Here is a 21,469-nt window from a genome sequence, read left to right as displayed (position 1 = left end):
TTTCCTGTAAAAAAATAAAAATCAGGATGTAAGAAAGATCTTTGTATGTTATATGTTTCCCAGCTCCAAATTTGTGCATCTGTTTAACTTTTTCTAAAAGAAATTGGGTCTTATAATTGCTTACGCTTGATCCTTTAGGTCCAGGTTCTCCGTTCATTCCTTGTGGCCCTTGAGGTCCCTAAAAACCAAAAACACAGAATGAACCAATAAAAAAGTGGTTAATCCATCACTTGGTACTCCTCTAAGTAGTTTACAGTGCAATGTTTTGCTCACATTGCAGCCACAAAGTGATTTCATCTGACCGACCAATGCAAAAATAGTCCATATTTGTGAAGTGGACGTAAGATGATTTAGGGTTTTCAAACCTTTTCACAAATAAAAACATCAAAAGTGTGACATGAATTTTTTAAGCTTCTCTAAGTCAATACTTTCTGTCATGGAGTGACATTTTGGACTTGTTGGTTTATTTTGTAATTTTGATTCTCCTTATGGCTCTTTGTTTATTTCTTAAGTTATTGTTTCTATGTTCCCCTCTAGTTTCTCTGTTTACTTTAGTTCATAGTTATTCTAGTTCTTTATTTCCTCCTCTGATTTATTCTCTTGCTTAGTTTGTGTTTTCTGTTTTAGTCCTTTCACCCATCCTCAGCCTTTGTATTTGTTTCACCTGTTCCTTGTCACACCTGTTCCCTGTTTCTTTGATTACCTGCCTTTTGCTCTGTGCTCTGTGTATATTAGTTGTTCTGTTTGTTTAGTTCCTCGCTGGTTCCTTGTTTCTATGTCGGTGATGTCTATGCTTCGTTTATGCTATGTTTCTATGCTACGTTTCTATGTCTATGCTTTGTTCATGCTTCGTTTATGCTACGCTTTGGATACCTATGCTTCGTTTGGACTATGCTATGCCTCGCTATGAGTACCTGCAGCTGTGCGCAAGTTTTGATCTAGTCCTTGTCTCATCCCTGCAGTGTGTTTTGTTACCTTTTGGACTTTTATGAATAAACAAGGAAGTAACTATGATGCGGCTACCGAGCTCTTGTCTGCGCTTTGGTCCAACCCACAGTCCTTCTCCGACATTTTCATTGTATTACACCTACAAGTATTATGGGATATTTTTCTCTAGCTTTGCACATCTAGAGTTAAATTTGGTCTATTCTTACTTGCAAAGTAACTCAGGCTCACTTTAGCTCCATCCAGCTTCACATTTCTGTCCCTGCTAAAGAAAAGCATCACCACAGCATGATTCTGCCACCACTGTGTTTCACTGGGGAAATGGTCTATTCAGAGTAATGTGTACTTGTAGTTTTCAACCACACGTTTTTTTGGCAAACAGAAAACGTGAAATCAAATTATTTTCATTCATCGCTTTCTTCTTGTTACTCTTCCATAAAGGCCAGATTTGTAGAGTGGTCAGATAATAGCTTTGCTGTCACCACATTCTTCCACATGAGCTGTGGATATCTGCAGCTTCTCCAGAGATACCATGGGTCTCCTGACTACTTCTTTGAAAAGTCATCTCCATGCCGGTCAGTTTAGGTGGGGGACATGACTAGACACAAGTGGGCTTGTGCTCTACTATTTTTATTTTCAGATGATTGACAGAAGAGTGCTCAGTGAGCTGTTCACCTAAGCCTTTTGTTTCTTCACTGATGCTCTAGCAAATATCTGAGGCTTTCACAGAATCAGCTGTCTTTATATTGAGATTAAATCATCCACAGTTGGATCCTAACTACTAATTAGATGACTTCTGAGAGTAATGGGTTGCACTGGACATTATTTAGGGGGTATCAGGGTATAGGTGGGTTCAAAACAAATATAAACCAGACTTTTCAGATTTTTATTTGAAAATTAGGACCATGAATCATATTTCTTCCACATCAAAATAACATGCTCTGTTGATCTATCACATAATATCCCAATAAAATATACACTGACATTTGCATTTCTAATATGCAAAATGTTTGAGGCACTCTATATTTTACCCTCTCTCCAGGAGATCCTGGGGGACCGTCATGTCCTGAGGCACCCTGAGATGATACGAGAGGGAAGAAGAACGTACAGAGGTGACAGCTGGAAGTGCAGAAACAAAGTAACAGAAACATGTTGCTGCTAGCTGAGGTGAGAGTCAGCGGACCTTTTCTCCTGGTTTTCCTGTAGGACCTCTCACCCCTCTGGCTCCTCGGGCACCCTGCCAAAGATAAAACATAAAATAAAACAGTTTGACACAAAATGAAAGGTGTTGCTTAGAAACTGTGCTGACATGAGAAGGAAGTTGTTTCAAAAACAGAGAAAAACCTCCCAGGCTGAATAAATTTGATCTATTTTAATGGAATACTCCATTACTTTCCTATATTTTTCACAAATCAGCCTGTGTGACTGACTTCTAAGAATAGATGGGTATAATAGATATCATAATGACTAGATCGGTACTTTTTCAGTATTAAAAAGATTTGATAAAAAAGGAAACATTTCCAGAACCACAAAGGAAAGAAAATAAAAAGCCCCGACAGGTTAGTGATAATAAGAGAGTTAGTTGCTTGTTTATGTTTAAGGTTCTGAATGTCAAGCAATATGAGGTGAACATCTAATGGTCAAGACTCACATTTGGACCTCTCTGGCCTGCACCTCCTGCTTGTCCTGCAGGACCCTGGTAAATGAGACAGAAACAAGAGAATTGTTAAATAAAGTAAGGATTCCCCAGTTCATACAACAGCTCTAAGTTCAAAACGCTCCACTTACTTTCTTCCCTTTCTCTCCAGGAGCTCCCAGAGCACCAGGAAACCCATCAGAGCCCTGCAAAGGAAGAAGACAAACATAAACTTCATCTGCTGCAGATGTATCATTAAATAATGCCTATTTCTCCATTTATATGACCTTGGGTCCCTGTCGTCCTGGATATCCAGGTAAACCAGGAACCCCCAGTTTCCCCTAAAATACAATACCAGTTGAGTGACTTCACAGAGAAAGTGGTTTAAGACTGCTCTGTTATTTATTGCCCTTATACATCATGTACCTTTTCTCCAGAAATACCAGCAGGACCGGTCTCTCCCTGAGGACCCAACTGACCTTTGGGACCTTCAGATCCATCTTCCCCTCGAGACCCTACAGGTCCATTGTCTCCAACGTCCCCTTTTGCCCCCATCTCCCCCTTTGCCCCTGGAAAACCATCTTCTCCCTGCAGAGAAAACCAATAGAATAAAACTGTAAAACTGAATATCATGCATGTATACTTTAGTTTATATATATGTTTAAAATAGTAATTCTAGACAGGTTGATGTGCTGAATGTGGAAACATGATGCCAGTTCTGTGACTTTTTACCTTCTCTCCCTTGCTTCCCTTTAATCCCCTGATTCCATCTGCACCCTGTCATTCAAGAAAATGCAAAAAGGAATCAGGAAACATAGAATAATATCATAGGCTTTCTTACTGCAGTATTTGGTGAGAGGAAACGTAAAACCACAGAAACCAACACAAGGAAAATGACTGTACCAGTCTCTGGTGAAGAAATCATCTCCACAGCTTAATGCTGCCACCACCACGTTTCACCATGTCGATGGTGTGTTCAAAGTGATGTGCAGTTTTAGTTTTCCAACAAACAGTGTTTTGCATGTAGGTCAAAGGTCAATTCTTGGTCTGATCTGACTAGACCACTGTCTTTCACATGTTTGCTGTGTACCCTACACGGCTTTTTACAAACTGCAAACAGACTTCTATCAGCTTTCTTTTAACGATGGTTTTCTTGTAGAAGGTCTTGATAAGTAAATGTTTGTACAGCAGACCCGGTGCCAAAGGGCGGGTCTGGGTGGCCGGGCCCCCCCATTCAGGTATGTGGGCCCGCCCAAGACAGATTACAAACCACTTGTAAATTTAATTGCAACTATGCAATGTATTCACCCAAGACAACCAGCAGAGGGCGCTTAAATTGGACTTTGGAGGCGGTAAAGAAGACACTTTGATACGTTAGTATGCCAAAGTGGGCTTTGGCTGTGTCCAAATTCAGGGGATGCATCCATCGAAGGCTGCATTTTAGGACAATTACGTCATAGCGAGATGACAAAGGCTGTCCAAATTCGAAGGCTCCTCCAAGAGTGACCAACAAATGTGCCCTTTTTTCCCCAGATTTTAAGAATGGGGGTGTATCCTTCGTGACCCACCCTATCCCATAATTCATTGTGGGTCGTAGTGGTGCTGGTCATAGTTCAAACGGAAGTAGTAATGGCAGAGGAGATAGCGAAGCTATGAATAAAGCTGGATATATTACGTTTTCTATGAAACACAATTAACTTTTGTTCATGTTTTTAGGCATGAATTTAGCTGTGTTAAACTGAAATATCTATTCGGTTTACCAAGATATCGCTTAATTGCAAAAGTGCTCGAGGTGTTTGGAGATTGCCACTCCCACTGCTTTAACAGCCGGCTCGCCTCGTCAGCTGTAAGCTGACCGGGCGGTCGAGGTTATGTTAGTGTTTAAGCTGTTGTAATATACTTTATTTAGTATTGTTTGATATATCTATAACCATAAAGGGTATTTTAAACATTTTAAATGGCTGATTATTGAGCGAGAATAAAATTAAAAGATAAAAAAACAAGAATATTTTGAAGAAAACAGTTGGTAGCACTGTTGCCTTGCAGCAAGAAGGTCCTGGGTTCAATTCCCGGGGTCTTTCTGCATGGAGTTTGCATGTTCTCCCCGTGCATGCGTGGGTTCTCACCGGGTACTCCGGCTTCCTCCCACAGTCCAAAGACATGCCTGTTAGGTTAATTGGTCATTCTAAATTGCCCTTAGGTGCATGAATGAGTGTGTGCATGGTTGTTTGTGTGTTGCCCTGTGATGGACTGGCGACCTGTCCAGGGTGTACCCTGCCTCTCGCCCATAGACTACTGGAGATAGGCACCAGCTCCCCTGCGACTATGGAATAAGCGGTAGAAAATGACTGACTGACTGACTGACTGACTGACTGACTGACTGACTGATTATAAGATAATGCAGTGCTGATTAGTTTCTAAGATTTCTGCAACGTAAGTTAACGTTTATGCAAACCTGAGCATAAATACTTAGCATATTCTGGTGACTGATGCACACTTACATGTTGCTGTTTACAGTAAATCATTATTCTTAATTTTGTATTAATAAACAACATGGTTATTTCATTTAAATTGCTAGATAAAAGCTTATTTATGTATTTATATTAAATAAAAATACTGTTTGCAGGGCCTCCCCAAAATTAGCCACAGCCACCCCAGATAAATTCCTTTGGAGCTGGGTCTGTTTCGCAGAAGGAAATCACAAAGTGCTTCACTAAGACAGAGCATAAAAAGTAAAACATTACAAAATACGCAGATACACAGATAGCTAAAAGCAATTACATAAAAAAAGTAATTACATTAAAGCAATTACATACATAATATTCAAAAAGTTCTTAAGCAGATGCATGTTTGAAAAAGAATCTCTTTAGCTGCTTTTTAAGGAAGTCCAGACACCCAAGAAGTTTGTTCCACAGTTGAGGTCCAACAGTCTGGTCCTTGGGACTACAGGTCCTTCTCAAAATATTAGCATATTGTGATAAAGCTAATTATTTTCCATAATGTCATGATGAAAATTTTACATTCATATATTTTAGATTCATTGCACACTAACTGAAATATTTCAGGTCTTTTATTGCCTTAATACGGATGATTTTGGCATACAGCTCATGAAAACCCAAAATTCCTATCTCACAAAATTAGCATATTTCATCCGACCAATAAAAGAAAAGTATTTTTAATACAAAAAAGGTAAACCTTCAAATAATCATGTACAGTTATGCACTCAATACTTGGTCGGAAATCCTTTGGCAGAAATGACTGCTTCAATGCGGCGTGGCATGGAGGCAATCAGCCTGTGGCACTGCTGAGGTCTTATGGAGGCCCAGGATGCTTCGATAGCAGCCTTTAGCTCATCCAGAGTGTTGGATCTTGAGTCTCTCAACGTTCTCTTCACAATATCCCACAGATTCTCTATGGGCTTCAGGTCAGGAGAGTTGGCAGGCCAATTGAGCACAGTGATACCATGGTCAGTAAACCATTTACCAGTGGTTTTGGCACTGTGAGCAGGTGCCAGGTCGTGCTGAAAAACGAAATCTTCATCTCCATAAAGCTTTTCAGCAGATGGAAGCATGAAGTGCTCCAAAATCTCCTGATAGCTAGCTGCATTGACCCTGCCCTTGATAAAACACAGTGGACCAACACCAGCAGCTGACACGGCACCCCAGACCATCACTGACTGTGGGTACTTGACACTGGACTTCTGGCATTTTGGCATTTCCTTCTCCCCAGTCTTCCTCCAGACTCTGGCACCTTGATTTCCGAATGTCATGCAGAATTTGCTTTCATCCGAAAAAAATACTTTGGACCACTGAGCAACAGTCCAGTGCTGCTTCTCTGTAGCCCAGGTCAGGCGGTTCTGCCGCTGTTTCTGGTTCAAAAGTGGCTTGACCTGGGGAATGCGGCACCTGTAGCCCATTTCCTGCACACGCCTGTGCACGGTGGCTCTGGATGTTTCTAGTCCAGACTCAGTCCACTGCTTCCACAGGTCCCCCAAGGTCTGGAATCGGCCCTTCTCCACAATCTTCCTCAGGGTCCGGTCACCTCTTCTCGTTGTGCAGCGTTTTCTGCCACACTTTTTCCTTCCCACAGACTTCCCACTGAGGTGCCTTGATACAGCACTCTGGGAACAGCCTATTCGTTCAGAAATTTCTTTCTGTGTCTTACCCTCTTGCTTGAGGGTGTAAATAGTGGCCTTCTGGACAGCAGTCAGGTCGGCAGTCTTACCCATGATTGGGGTTTTGAGTGATGAACCAGGCTGGGAGTTTTAAAGGCCTCAGGAATCTTTTGCAGGTGTTTAGAGTTAACTCGTTGATTCAGATGATTAGGTTCATAGCTCGTTTAGAGACCCTTTTAATGATATGCTAATTTTGTGAGATAGGAATTTTGGGTTTTCATGAGCTGTATGCCAAAATCATCCGTATTAAGACAATAAAAGACCTGAAATATTTCAGTTAGTGTGCAATGAATCTAAAATATATGAATATTAAATTTTCATCATGACATTATGGAAAATAATGAACTTTATCACAATATGCTAATATTTTGAGAAGGACCTGTACAAGTAGATTTTTAGGACCTGAGGACTCTAGTTGGAGTATATGGTTTTAGCAATACAGTAATTTAAGAAAGAGCTTGACCTTGCAGAGCCCTGAAATTAAGAATTTTAAACTTCTTTGTTCCAGTTGAAAAACTTTCTGCAGAGTTTTGGGCAGACTGAACATGATAAAGAGTCTTTTTCCGTTGCTAGGTGGAAAAAGTGCATTACAGTGGTCTAGGCGAGACCAAATACAGACATAACCAGTCATCTGAAGTTCCTATCTCGACACCAAACTTCTTAGATTAGAAATATTTCTAAAATAATAAAAAACTGTTGTTTTGACCAATCGTCAACAGAAATTAATCAGTGGAAAACAAATTCCTTAAGCTTTGGTGGGCAGCAGAATTCAAATATCTAATCTGTTGCACAATCATGATGATTAATGATGCGGTTTTTTCAGTAATTCTCTGAAAATCTTCTCAGACCTTCGTATAACAGCTGGATGTATGCGGAGATTGCATTCCAGACAGGCACACTCTATTTATTTATATTAGTGGATTTTATTTGGATGTATCAGAGAACAATGAGGCTTAAAAAACAAATGCATGCCTGTTTTGCTGATTATTTTGTTGTAAAATGATTAAACATATAAAGGTTCATGGTGTTTCAGTACTTTTGCAAAGCACTGTAAACCTGTTTGTAGAAAGTAAATAAAAAACCTTCTATTTTGCATTTCCTACCTTAACTCCCCGTTGTCCAGGATATCCTACAGGTCCCTGCACTCCTGGAGGACCCTAACATCCAACATAGACTCATGTTGAAAACAACTCATATTGTAAACAGTTATAGCATTAAAACTGCAAAAAAAAAAAAGTGCTTAGAGGCTTACTGGCAGTCCCTTTTCACCCGGAGTGCCTTCTTTTCCAGGGTGACCCTGTAGACAAGCGGACAAGCAGTTAGAGGTGTAACTGTGATTGTTATGTTGGGAGTAGAGACTCAGGAATGCATCAAGGATCTGTAGAAATATGGAACATGAAACATGTACATACTGGGGGCCCGTCATTTCCAGGTAAGCCCCGCATCCCTTTCTTCCCTTGAGGTCCCTGCAAGACAGAGAGAAATTAATCCATTAAGAGCTCTCATCCAAGAGAAAAAAATCACTAACTAAAACTTACCTTCTCTCCTGGTAGTCCTACTAAGCCCTGAGGGCCAGGAAAACCCTGCAGATGCAATCCCACATTAATCTTTAAACCTAAATCATGGAATTTACTTTAAGAATGTTTTTCTTTGGCACATACAATGATTCCAGGGTTGCCTTGTTGTCCGGGCGCTCCGATTTCTCCTGGCTGTCCCTGTTACGGAAAATAATTAAGGTAAAGGTAGTGACCTAATCAAGCAGCTTCAGTGTCACATGTTTTTATTTTACTCACTATGTTGCCTTTTGAACCTTGCACCCCGTCAATCCCATGAATTCCCTATGAGGAGAGACAGGATGGCATTCAAACAAAAACAGACATTTTCTTCCGTATCCTGAAATCTATAAGGTGTACTTTCTGTTTACTGGTTTTTAAGTATCATGAACCTTTTAATATAGCATTGTTATTGCATTGCCTGGTACTTCTGATAAACGGCTTTGAAGCCCCGCTGGGAACTGAATTGAATTAAACAAAAAATGTTGAGCCGAGCCACTGATGTAAATGTGCTTCTCCCCGGCTTGACTCCTTTACTGCTTAATGAACCAGCATCCAAAGTGTTTATGTTAAATATACAAAGGAAACGGTGTTATCTGATGCTGACAAGATCTTACTCGTGTTGCTACAAGCGCAAACATCAGTTACACAAAACTGAAGAAACGGCTTCGGGCGAGTAAACAGCCATTTTCTCAGATGAAATAAGAACTGCATAAAACACTGTTAACAGTCCAAGAACTGCTTTAACATTGTGATGAGTAGGTAGACCCCAAAGATTAAAGCTGCTTAGCTGCAGAGAAACATTACAACCAAACACGGAAACCCAGCAGCAGAGTCTGTTGTCTGTGATAGAGTTTAGTGTGTGTAAAAGTGAATCTCATGTGCAGCACTCGTTAAGCTGGTATGGAAATAGTTTACACTTACCTGTGGGCCTGGGTTTCCAGGACGACCTCTGGGGCCATTCAGACCTCTGGGACCCTTGATTTTAAAGTTAGATAAGGACACAAAGTTGAAAATGTGTCCCCTTAAGGAACAATCTTCTTGAGCTCTTATAAGGGACCAAATTTATGAAGACCTGGAGATTTTGGGTTTTGGTTACTTCATGTAGATCACTTTTATACGCAAGACAATTAGAACTAATTAATTTTTTAATCATTAAAATGAAGCCTTGTCTATTTATTGTTTTACTGAAAATGCACAATTTATTTCTGTCTTTTCTGAGCAGTTGCAGATCAATGTTAGGCTTTTCTGAATGAAAGGGAATAGCCAGTATCTCCCATACCTATATTAAAGGATCTGAGTTTTTCTTTGTGACTTTATTTTTGCTTGCTTGTCTATCTGGTACTTACTTGTTGATATATACAGTATACAGTACAACATGTACGAGTATATACAATTTCAAATTATACAGTACCATGAGTTATTTATTCTCGTTTGATTTTGTTTGTTTATTATAAATGATGTTCCGATCCGACCACAAGTACTGGATAAGGGACAGAACATTCCCAATGCAATCCCGGTCGTTGGAGTAATGTTTTCTGTCAGCTGCACCTTCATGGAATTGTGGGCCACATTTTATGTGGCTAATATTTAAAGAATTTGCCTGTTTTGTACACAGCTTGCAAAACTGTTATCATCGAATCATATTGAAATAGAGGGTAAACATGCAAAAAGCAAACTGCGCTACATGAAAACATCAGAGACTTTACTGAAGACTGTAACTTTACAGTTGAAACTAGATATTTACAGACATTGAACAATTCTGACTGACAATAAATTATTATAAATTCAAAGTTTCTTGTTTTAGGTCAGTTAGGACTACCAAAATTATTTCAATTAGCTAAATGCAGAGAGAATTGTTGTATGACTTTCAAGTCAGACAGAGCGCTACAGGAGATCCTTCCTGCCCACAACCATCAGCATCTACAACGGCTCTTTGAAGAAACCTACATAAGGAGCTTCAACAACATTTCATTTCCCTTTGGGATTAATAAAGTATTTTTGAATTTGAATTGAAGTCAAATTGATAAGGAATAGCTAAAATATGTGCAGTAAGGAACAAACTATCCTCACTTTTAGACTCAGCAATAAACTGGATCATTCTAATCGCATCGTTGGTTTGAGGGTTTCTGGTATAATTATAGTTCCTGTTTGAAGTAAAGTTTAAATCTGTTTAGAAGAAAAAAAACAACATAAATGTTCACCACTACTATAAACAATTGATATGTTTTTCTTTAACAATAATTCATGAACACTCACAGCATCACCTGGTTGTCCTCTTGGCCCTGCTGGCCCTTGGGAGCCCTGTAAATACATAGATGAATGAAAATTCCTTAGTCCTCACATAGAAACATCTTCATTATTACAAATACCTACACCTGCTATGATTTCTTACCTTTTCTCCCACCTCTCCTGGAGAACCTACAGGCCCTGGCTTCCCCCTGTCCCCCTGAAAAAATATTACAAGCAGATAATTGGATTGTGGACTTGATACCCCTTACTCGTTCATCTCTATTTGAATACCTTGTGTCCTTTATTTCCTGGAAGGCCAGGTAAGCCATCAAAGCCCCGATCTCCCTAAGAAAGGCACAAAACAGGGGTAAGGCCATATGAAATAGATGAAATAGAAGAAGAAATGTGCATCTGCGACTTTAGTGCACCTTCGCTCCAGTTTCTCCTATTGCACCACGGGCCCCGTCTGAACCTCCCCGACCCTAATAACATACACATACACAAATAAACTATATAATAATAGATTATTCATCATTTAAGGTACATTTTCACAACTACTCAGTGGAATATGATAATGACAAAAGATGCAGCATGTAAAATATCCTCACCCGTTTTCCAGGTCTTCCATTCTGACCTGGAATACCCGTCAGTCCTGGAGGACCCTGAGAGAGAAATAGGTGAGATAAAACATGAGATATGAGATAAAAACATGTCAACTGGTGTAATTTGAAAGTGTTTTTCTGACAACAAAGGTAAGCCCACCGGTGATCCCATTTCACCACTGCTCCCTTTCAGCCCCGAGGGTCCTGATGCACCCTGAGAAAAAACAATTCACAAATAAATCAATCTAGATTTTATCACATTTTATTAGACCAAATAACACAAAAAGAAACTTGTATTACAAACTACAAATACAAATATGAAAATGAGGAGAATCTATGCAGAAAATAAAGCCTGCATACAGTCGTAAAAAATAAACCTTGTTTTACTAATTTAAAGAAATATATCAATCTGAGGAAAGTTTGCCCCTCTCCTCACTTTCAGCTGTGAGATGTCTGAAGGGTTTTTAGCTTCAAGTCACCCCACAACAAATCAAAAGGAAAAAGATCTGAGCTTTGACTCCATTATGGGACTTTTCATTTTTTAATTAAAAGCCAGTCTTTGGTGGATTTACCGATGTTTTGAGTCATTGTCATGTTGCAGGGTCTAGTTCTGCTTCAGCTTTAATTTTTTTTATAGATGGTTCCTCATACATGGTAGAATTCATGATGGATTTTATGATGGTGAGCTGGTCAGGTCTTGGTGCAGCAAAGCCTCCTTAACCATGACACTTCCACCTCTGTGCTTTATAGCTGGTATGAGGTTATTTTCCTGGAAGGTTATCTGTTCTGGTGTCCAATTAGACCATTATGTCCAAAGAACATTATTTTAGGAGTTCTGGTCTTTGTCTTTTCTGGCAAATTTCAGTCAGAGTTTTGTGTTGTTCTCATGGAGCAAATGTTTCCCCCTTGCTCACCTGCCATTAAGCTTAAACTTCAAACATCAACAGAATCAAGAGCCTGCTGTATATTTCATGATGACATTTTAGGATTTCTAAAGACCTGAGGTCTGCTTTCAGGTTGAACAAGCTTGGACTGCCAGATCTGGGCATATTGGAAGTTTATTTCTGAATGTTCTTCAACTATAGACAATTTTCCTTACGGTGGAGTGGCTAATTTAAAATTCATTGGAAACCTCTTCAAACCCCTTTCCAGACTCATAAGCTGCTATAATCTTCTTTCTGAGAGGTCTCAGACAGCTCTTTGCATCTCACCATGGTTTTCACTCTCCCTTCAACTGTCATGAGCACACCAAACTAAATATCTGAGGTTTAAACAGGGAAAACATCCCTTAAAATGCTGAGTAATAATTTTCTCACCCTGAGCATCTGATGTAATAACTCTGTCTATAACTTTTGCCAGCTGATGTGGGAATAAATGTCGGGGTGTCCTAATTTATTCCTCCCCAGCATTTACATTTTTAATTTCATTTTACAGAACTTTTTTAGTTGCCTTTTCTTCAGTTTCAATAGTTGGTTTATTTTAAAAAACTTTTTCAGCATTGTTAAAATTGATATTAAATATCCTTATGTCAGAAAAACACATTTGGACTAATTCTTCACTTGACTATATAGTATTTACAGTTTATTTACATTATTTATAAACTATATTGAAATGTACCAATTTCTTTGCACATTTAAATTTTAAACGAATGCAAAAAAACATGTCAGTTTTATCAAAGCTATCCTTGCCCATGACACTTATTTAAAACATTTTCTTTTCTTGTAGGTAGACCCTGAGATTTCTTTTAGATTTTGCATATGCACTTATATAATATTTACGTATGTAACAGTTCTTCAAGCCTTCCGAAGGTCTTTCAAAGTTTTTGTTATGGAATTTAGCAACATTACAGGAGATTTGGCAGTGTATGCCTAATCAATTAGGAAAATGGACAAAGTGGGGGACAATAAAACTGTCTGGCCTAAAAACAACTGTCCAAAAAATTATTAATGGAAATAAATGCAGCAAAGAACTGACACAGCTCCTTAAGCTGATCATCTACTGCATGGCACATTTTCTTCTAATAGCTTTTTGAGAATTGTTGCTTATAAGATACTGTTTGATGCCTTTCAAACTGTGTTATCTTTGACATCTTTTATAGATTCAACCAAAGAAATAAGAACAAATTGTTCCTTTCACTACTTTCAACAAATAACCTAAAGGTCCAATTTATTCATTTATTTGTGATTTTGTTTTGCCAAGTTTACTGGTATATGTAGACAATGGTTGATCGCTTGAGTTTAGGAGCCTTGTTATGAATGAAAGATTCAGATCAAAACCAAGTGGATTTCAAACAAACAAAGGAAATGCTCATCATATTACAGTAGGATACAGTACTGTTTTGAGTGAAGACAGCAGCCAAAGGTTACAACAAAACTTTAAAATCCTGAAGAGGTGTTGGCCTACACCAGCTGTTCCCAAACTTTTCAGCTTTCGACCAACAAAACAACGGTGAAAGAGACTCGTGATCCGGACTTTCCAATAAGTCACTTAAACAGGGGTGCAGTGTCAACACTAACAGCAACAGCAGCTAATATACAGATTTTATCTATTTGTAAGTAACGCTTTTGTCTGTTCGAACATTTAAACCACATATTGGCTTTTCTGTCATAATTTTTGTTATTGATTTGAATTTTTTAGAGGATATCATCACCCCAGGCCTGTTCATTTGCAACCCCGAGTTTGGCCGTGGCCTCCAACTTTAAGGACCACTTGTCTGGACCACATTAAAAGATCATAGGTCTGGTTCCTTGAAAAACAAGGAAAGATATGAAGAAATTAAGAATGACTCAAGACATTTTCACAGTACTGTTTTAAATGATTAAATATTCAAATAAATTCAAAGTGAATGGATATATACATCTTGTTTTTTAAACTAACATTCAGCTTCAAGATGTTTTTTTTACCTTTTGTACATTCATGTAAGTAACAACACATTCAGGGTGACTCACCAGTGGTCCAGGTCTTCCTCTGAGACCCAGTGGCCCTGGAGGACCCTTCATTGCCAACTGGGAGAGAAGCTTAGTTTTATTTATCCTCAAAAATGGCTGATTTAAATCAGTTGTGGTGTGATGCAGTATAATATCATGTTTGTGTACCTTTGTCTGTTGCAGGATGGCCTGAGCTTGAGCCTCCTGTGCAGAAACAACAGCACCTGTCCTCGGGTCACCACCTGACTGGAACTAAAGACCAGAGAAAACAATAACTCAACACTCCTCCTAGTGGCCACTATAATCCAGTGTTGGCAAAGATTTGCTTAAGGAGACACTGTCCACAGTGGAACCAAATGAAACAAAAAATTGACATAAATTAGGGCAGAAACACAATATGTTGTTTCAATCCAGTATTCAAAAGGTCAGGATTATGTACATCCAAATCATGATATAAAATGTGCAAGCCCTGATAACCAGCAATTTAATGAGATTACTGCAATACATATCATATACTATTAAATACGATTAAATAGGTAATCAAAGTTACTGGAAAGCCTTAAAGACAGACAGACAGACAGACAGACAGTTAGTATACTCTTAACAGTCTCCAACAGTCTCATTTTTCAGTGATAACTGTGAAACTTTTCCATTTGCCCTCAGGAGCTTCTGTAAGTTAATAGCACCACAGCCACAGCAACTCGACAGCAGCTTGCAGGGCCTCTAGGAACACAGTAACATCTGCCTGTTACCGGTATGAGCATTATGTTTCCTGGGGGACCTGGGATCCCATCAGCACCATTAAGGCCCGGCCGCCCTGGGGGACCCTAATAGCACACAGAGAAATGAGGACAGTTACAAGGAGACAGTGTGTTCAAACACTCATTCAGCACATGGACGGCAGTCCCAACCAGTTCTCCAGGGTCTCCTCGAGGTCCTACTGGTCCTGTGATTCCCGGAGTCCCCGGTTCTCCCTGCATATGATCAGAAAAGAAACATTTAGTGAATAAAAATTATGTTGTTTATCTTCAAAAACCTATTGTGCATTTTCTGCTGTTGTTGTGAAGTCTGAACCTGAACAGCCTGGATCTGAATAAAGAGGTGCTGTACCTGAAGACAAATGTGTTTCTAGTTACAAGTCGCACAGCGAAGCTCACTAACCTCAGGTCCTGGAGGTCCATATGGTCCTGTAATCTGGGTTCCCTGTAAAAGAAGAAAAAAACACCAAAACAAAGGTTTTTGATGATTCTGTAGCATAAAAGCTCATTTTAACACATATATTGCTGTAAAAAACAGTTTTCTCCCTTTCTAGATTTGCTTTTTTGCTACAAATAAATGTTTCAGATCATCAAACAAACTGAATCAAATAAGGATAGCCAGAGTTAATCCAAACTGTAGTTTTCAAATGACGATTTCATTTATGAAGGCCAAAGCTATCCAAACCCACCAGGCCCTGGAAAAAAGTAATTGTCCGTGAAACCTAACTAGTTGTGCCTTCCTCTGAAACAACTGTCATCAACCATTAGCAGAAACTGGCAATGAATCTTTTACATCACTGAGGAGGAATTTTAGCCTAGCATCTCTGCAGAATTGCTTTAATTTAACCTGTCAGACAGATTCTATCAAGGTGATTTCTTATATTAATGGACAGGTATTAATAAGCCCTGGGTGTCCCTACTAAAAGCTGGGGGACAATTACTTTCTCACATAGGTCGAGGTTGGCTAATGGATCCCCTTATAAAATCATTTTTTGAAAATGTCATTTTGTAATTACACTGTTTATCTCTGTCTCAGTGTCTCAAATATTTTGGTGTGGCAAAACAGCAAAAACAAAAGAAATCTGTAGAAAATGTCTGTTTTTTCACATCACCGTATAAAGTCTGACGAGCGTTATTCTTAAGACTTTTGCTGATATTTGAGAAAGTATTGGTTTTGGTGTATACATTAATATGAGAGTGCAAAAACACATTTTAGAATAGGATCCCTTTAATTTGTGAATTTAACAAATATAAGCAAAAGATTCTGTCTGGGATACATTTATTGTTTTGACAGAGATTTCAAATCCATGCAACATATTTATTTTGTGTTTTTGGTGGTGGTGAGGGTTACGGGTAACAAGCATTTGATAATATTGTTGGATTGCAAATCATCTTAACTGATCAATCCGAACTCAAAATCAAGGTACATTGTACACCTATGCAACAAATAAAATTGTAAATTCAAATTTTATCCGATTCCCTTAATGTCATAATTCAGCTATCTATTTTAAATGATGCAATTAGAAAAGTCAGTCAGTCACTTTCTACCGCTTCTTCCATACTGGGTCGCGGGTAAGCTGGTGCCTATCTCCAGCAGTCTATGGGCAGGAGGGTATACTCTGAACAGCTCGCCAGTCCATCGCTTAAATAATAGTCAGAGTAATAAGTAAAATATTTAATTAACTGGAATGGTGACAAAGAAGGATGGACGAGGACCAAAGTTTATTTGCCACCTCAAACAGTGAGCCGGTTTGTAAGAGAGGAAAATAACCCCCAGAGCTGCAGCTCTTGGCAACAAAAATACAGCAAAAGGTTATGCTACTGGAAAAAAAGAGATTAATTTAATTTAAGGCTTTTTACACATTTTTATTGGGGTGTCAATGTGGAGGATGCTGTTCATATATTTATTAGTTAAACTATGTGAACAAAACATATGACTACTGTTAAACCTCTGACATGCTGAGATCAGTTTATAACAGTGCAGACTTTCACTGTCTTTTGGGGTTGTTGTTGTTGTAAACCTTTTGATTCTCTGTGTGGTTTTCTTACCAGCCCCAGATAGCCTGGCTCTCCTTTCTCTCCTTTCTCTGGTAAATTCTGATTATTAAAAAATGTTACAGAAATACAAACATCATTACTATATATGACAAATTTTGTTTTATTTATTTTACACCTAAATAAACATTATATCACCTGTGTGTTTAGCAAGTACTCCCGTTCTCTCTCTGCAGGTCCATAGCGTTCGTCGCCTTCTTCATCGTACTCCTCGTACTCGTTCACATGGTAATAGTTTGTTGTGTTGTCATAGTCCTCGTACTCTACGAACTACGCAAAACACGTTTACAAGTGGTCAAATCCTGAAGGAAAAGCTGAGGGATTACAGAAACTAAATTCATTGGTCATTGTTCTTCCCACTGAGTCTCACCTCATACTCGGTCACATTAGGGCCTGCAGTCACAGTGGACACAGAGATGTCATCATAGAAGACGCTGTAGTCAAACTCTTCCACTATGCGTTTCTTTGGTGTTTCCTCTTCCTAAAGACCAGAAAAGAATGAAAATAGAGAACATAAATCTTAATTAACATATAGTTTATTAAGCTGAGTTTTGTGAAACATAAAGTCCTGTTACCCATTTATCTCTATGTATATTGCATGTGTATTAGGATGAACAAAAGAAACAGCCTTTGGCGCTACATCCTCTCAAATAGATATGCATCACTCGATAAAGAGGACACAAATCGAATATAAATGTTCCATCTGTAACTGATTCACTGTCTTTTGCTGCAAATGATGAATGGATTGTTTTCTTGACCAAATAAACTTTTATCAAACAATATGCCGATTGGCCAATTTGTGCCTACAGAAGAAGCACAAAGGTGGCATTTCTTTACTTTCTTCAAAGATCCTCTACGCAGGAAATATAGTGGGACTTTGTAAAAGAAAACAGGTAAAAGGGGCAAATTTTTCCTCAACCACTGAAAAGAGTCTTTGTGTTGGACCCAATCTAGTCAACTGAGGGTCTTATTGATGAGCACAACAATTTTCAGATAAGGAAATTTGTGGTTTTACTGTGTATTTACTTTAATATGGCCGCACTCAGAACAAAACATCTGCTGATGTCCGCAGGTTGTGTTATCAATTAAAAACGTCTCTTCAGACCATGCTCAACAACTTGAAAGGGAGCAGTGATACTGATTGGGACAGTTTTTGGGATTCACTAAAAAGAGGTTCATTAGTGCTGGGTATTATGTAAAAAGATCTTCTTTGTTTGGATTGTTGTAACTGCAACCTGTAATGTGTTGCTTTGTTTGTTTTTTTTCCCTGGTAACTGGAAATAGGGTGGGAGGATGGGGGTGCACCAGCCCTTATGTTGTCTGTTTTGTTTTACAAAATGTTCTAAAAATTAAGAAAAACTTTAATTACAAAAGAAACCTCTCTTCAAACAATCGTTATGCAAGTTTACGCATGGTAGTTAGCTGCCGCAGGAACTTGACTTTTCTTCGTATCTAAGCCAAACTAGCCAACTCTAGAGCTGCCATCTGATTATGATTCTCCATGTGAGTAGCATTAGCTTAAAGTGACTTTGAAGGACCAAATGAGATGTTGGTATGCAAAGTTTTACTTTAAACAGGGTTAGGGAGGCCTAATAAATGCTGCGCTTGGAGTACCATTTAACATCTAGTAATAAATTAAGGGAGTTTTCAACTTCTCAAGTAAAACTCAGACTGACATTGTGAAGGAAAGTGAAAACCACACATTCACTGCATATCTCAATGATATAGAAAGGGCTATTCTGGTATCGGAAGTGTTGGAGGACAAAAGAACGCTGAAGTGTGGCACAGAGTTACAATGCTGTTCAGAACCACAGCAGATTTACAACAGCTAATTGAATGCTTCCAGACTTGGGGTGTCACATGCGTCCATTCACCACAGTAGATAATGACAGGCAGACCAGGCATGTCATAAAGTGCTTTTAAATCCCCATAGTTTGGTGCCAGTTTGATAGATCTCCAACCTACTCTTTACAACATTTTTCCTGACTCTCCTCCTCACTGGTTAAATCACCATATAAATCTTCACCTCATTTATGCTAATGACATTGACATTACTAAATTTTCTATTGTGTTACACACTTATGCCTGAGCTAGGCATTCCAGATGAAACGTCATCACACTTTGGGAACTTTCGGCAGCCTTTTCCAACATTTTGACATATTTTTCTTTTCTATACAGAAAGAAAATAAATACCTATTGTGGGCTAGATGGCTAAACCCAGCTGAAGACAAAACGTAGTAAAAACTATGATATATGCCTTAAATAAATGCTTAGTTTTATGTTTTATATTCATTCTTTTCGTAAATTGCAGTTCTGGCATTGCCTCAGAGTAAAAGTTAAACCCAATAAAGAGTATGTGTTGAGTCGTAAGCCAGGTGGTAAATCAAACAATAGCAGAAGAAAGTGATTTGAAACTCTTCAGTGACTCTGGAGCACTGATCCACAGAAATAGGCAAAAAATACCAAAACCTAAAGCCACATTGTGTGCTTTGATTCTAGATACAGCCAGGCGGATGAAAAGTAAAAGACATCTTAAAATATTTCATTGTTGAGATGCTTCAGGGTATTTATGCAGCAGACCAGTAACATCTTCTAAGTTATGGATGAAGTGCATGAGTCTTCTTAGAAAGGAACCTACCTCTTCAGTCTCTACTAAAATGCTGTCATAAGGTAAGGATGCATCACAGTCTGGGATGTAGTCTCGACAGTAGGTCTCTGCTGCTCGAGGATCATCGACTAGCAGCAGTTGCTGGATTTGTCCCTATTTAAGAAAAGGAAAAACACACAAAAAAAACTTTAGAAATCCAGGACCATTAGATCTCACTAAACAGCATGGGATTAATAAAATAAATGACACAGCAGACGCACATGTCTGTCATGTTTGATCTCTAAATGTGTTCATATAGTCAGATCAAAGTGGCTCAACATGCTGCTTTTATTGTCGCTCTGCAGTTAATCATCTCCAGAGTTTAAGGCTCTAGTGGTGCCAGCACATTGCTTCAACAAAATAGCTATCTTTTCCTCCCTCTGTTTTACACGTACATATACATGAGCAGTCCGAGCCAAATACAGCAAGGAGCTACATGGCTGAACAGATGTCCCACCTGACAAGTCATAAGGTCCGTCAAAATTATCTGAGGCTGCAATCAGCAAACCAGAGAAGATGCTCATAAACATCCAGAGAGAGTAAGCAGCAGAGTTTAGATTGTGTTAATGTCTTAAATACTCACTGATGAGCTCAAAAGGTAAATATTCCCATTAAAATGTTACTACACACCTCCGGCATGTATAGGTTCTGGGTATTGAAGATGGTTGCAATTTATCCCTACAACCACTTGAGGGCGGTGTAGAGAGATAAGCTTTCATATCTTTTTTTTTTATAAATTATATGGCAGATTAATCAATCAAGCAGTTACAACCAGAGACATCTTATTGCTTTTTTATACTTTACTTCAAATGTGACTGATTTTTAGTATAATATTTTAAACTGGTCTTTTAATACTGCACATTCTTCATGGTTAATGAAGGTCTTTCATTGTTTGGACTTACTTTCTGTCCAGTCCTGTGTGTGCCTTAAAAATGTGCACAGTGGACAAGAAGATAAAATAAGACCAGTCATCGTTAAAAATAACTTTCTTCAGCAAATGTTAAGTATCGGAAAGGTATTCTTTTAAGAATTAAAAAAAGAAAAGCTAAGAAAGATCTGTATTGTTTAGATAATCATGTTTGCTACATTTTTAACAAACGGCTGTTTCTGAATAACCTTGTTGATGCTAAAATACATTTTTCTGTTAGTCAAACTGTTAAAGTTGGTATTTTTAATAGATTAAACTAGAAATACAAGAACAAACTTTCTCTGTGACACCCTGCCTGTAACAAAGTGCCTAAACATCTCATGTATTTACTATTTGCTGTCTGTTATGTGTAGACAGAAAACTAGGGTATTTGCTTAAATATAGATGCCTTAATGTGCCCAGATAATTAAGATATCAATGTGATTTAACAAACCAAAACATTTCTCTGAAATAGGTCAACTTTTGTACTGAAAATGAGTGAAAAAGCAGCTAAAACCCATAGAAAATCTTAAAAAGATCTTCCTTAAACAGGTGGAAATATGTTTCAAGACCACTAAAAACATAACAAGAAGGTTTGTGTTCTTGAAGGCAAAATCAATCAGGAATGACCAAACAACATAAGTCTTAATATCTTTTTGTGCCTACTTCACATACTAAAAGCCAGCTGATGACACTGGGTAACAGAACACCCAGGCCCTCACCCCAACCTGCCACTCGCCTCACATCTCAACTTCTCACCTCACAGGTGGTGGGACCACAAGGAGGTGACCTCCTATAAAGGGCTGAAACAGGTCGAGCCCCAGACTAGCCTCCCCTTCCCCCTATGACTTGCATTGGGACGGTGTCCTGGCCTCGCTATTATGGACGAGGTATGCCGTTCATCATGGTCTTCCTTCACCGAGCTCTTTGAGGTCAGTTTCTCTAAGCCTGAGGCGGAGGAGCTCAAGTATCTTGATTTCTTGCTCACTAGTGATAGTGGCAAAGAGCAGAGGATGGAAAGAATGATGGGGGC

At 38.7% G+C, this 21,469-nt stretch overlaps 1 protein-coding gene across 1 annotated transcript in view; it reads right to left on the bottom strand.

Moving 5' to 3' along the window:
• The window catches only part of LOC124868642 (collagen alpha-1(XI) chain-like), a 75,445-nt gene that overhangs the window by 18,754 nt on the left and 35,222 nt on the right, over window positions 1-21,469 (bottom strand). The window contains exons 6-35 of the mRNA XM_047366111.1: window positions 19,521-19,643; window positions 17,253-17,363; window positions 17,021-17,152; window positions 16,877-16,924; window positions 15,231-15,272; window positions 14,981-15,043; window positions 14,822-14,896; window positions 14,238-14,321; window positions 14,091-14,147; window positions 11,303-11,356; window positions 11,149-11,202; window positions 10,969-11,022; window positions 10,832-10,885; window positions 10,704-10,757; window positions 10,568-10,612; window positions 9,233-9,286; window positions 8,549-8,593; window positions 8,417-8,470; window positions 8,294-8,338; window positions 8,168-8,221; window positions 8,008-8,052; window positions 7,859-7,912; window positions 3,314-3,358; window positions 3,008-3,169; window positions 2,869-2,922; window positions 2,734-2,787; window positions 2,597-2,641; window positions 2,129-2,182; window positions 1,977-2,021; window positions 125-178 (exon numbers count right to left, since the gene is read on the bottom strand). Of these exons, the coding sequence (XP_047222067.1) occupies window positions 125-178; window positions 1,977-2,021; window positions 2,129-2,182; window positions 2,597-2,641; window positions 2,734-2,787; window positions 2,869-2,922; window positions 3,008-3,169; window positions 3,314-3,358; window positions 7,859-7,912; window positions 8,008-8,052; window positions 8,168-8,221; window positions 8,294-8,338; window positions 8,417-8,470; window positions 8,549-8,593; window positions 9,233-9,286; window positions 10,568-10,612; window positions 10,704-10,757; window positions 10,832-10,885; window positions 10,969-11,022; window positions 11,149-11,202; window positions 11,303-11,356; window positions 14,091-14,147; window positions 14,238-14,321; window positions 14,822-14,896; window positions 14,981-15,043; window positions 15,231-15,272; window positions 16,877-16,924; window positions 17,021-17,152; window positions 17,253-17,363; window positions 19,521-19,643 (1,914 nt within the window). The remainder of the gene's footprint in view (window positions 1-124; window positions 179-1,976; window positions 2,022-2,128; window positions 2,183-2,596; window positions 2,642-2,733; window positions 2,788-2,868; window positions 2,923-3,007; window positions 3,170-3,313; window positions 3,359-7,858; window positions 7,913-8,007; window positions 8,053-8,167; window positions 8,222-8,293; window positions 8,339-8,416; window positions 8,471-8,548; window positions 8,594-9,232; window positions 9,287-10,567; window positions 10,613-10,703; window positions 10,758-10,831; window positions 10,886-10,968; window positions 11,023-11,148; window positions 11,203-11,302; window positions 11,357-14,090; window positions 14,148-14,237; window positions 14,322-14,821; window positions 14,897-14,980; window positions 15,044-15,230; window positions 15,273-16,876; window positions 16,925-17,020; window positions 17,153-17,252; window positions 17,364-19,520; window positions 19,644-21,469) is intronic.

Source organism: Girardinichthys multiradiatus, chromosome 5 (assembly GCF_021462225.1).
Source record: "Girardinichthys multiradiatus isolate DD_20200921_A chromosome 5, DD_fGirMul_XY1, whole genome shotgun sequence".
NCBI classification, from domain to species: Eukaryota; Metazoa; Chordata; class Actinopteri; order Cyprinodontiformes; family Goodeidae; genus Girardinichthys; species Girardinichthys multiradiatus.
Note: the sequence above shows the minus strand (reverse complement) of the source record. Positions and strands in the feature narration are given on the sequence as shown.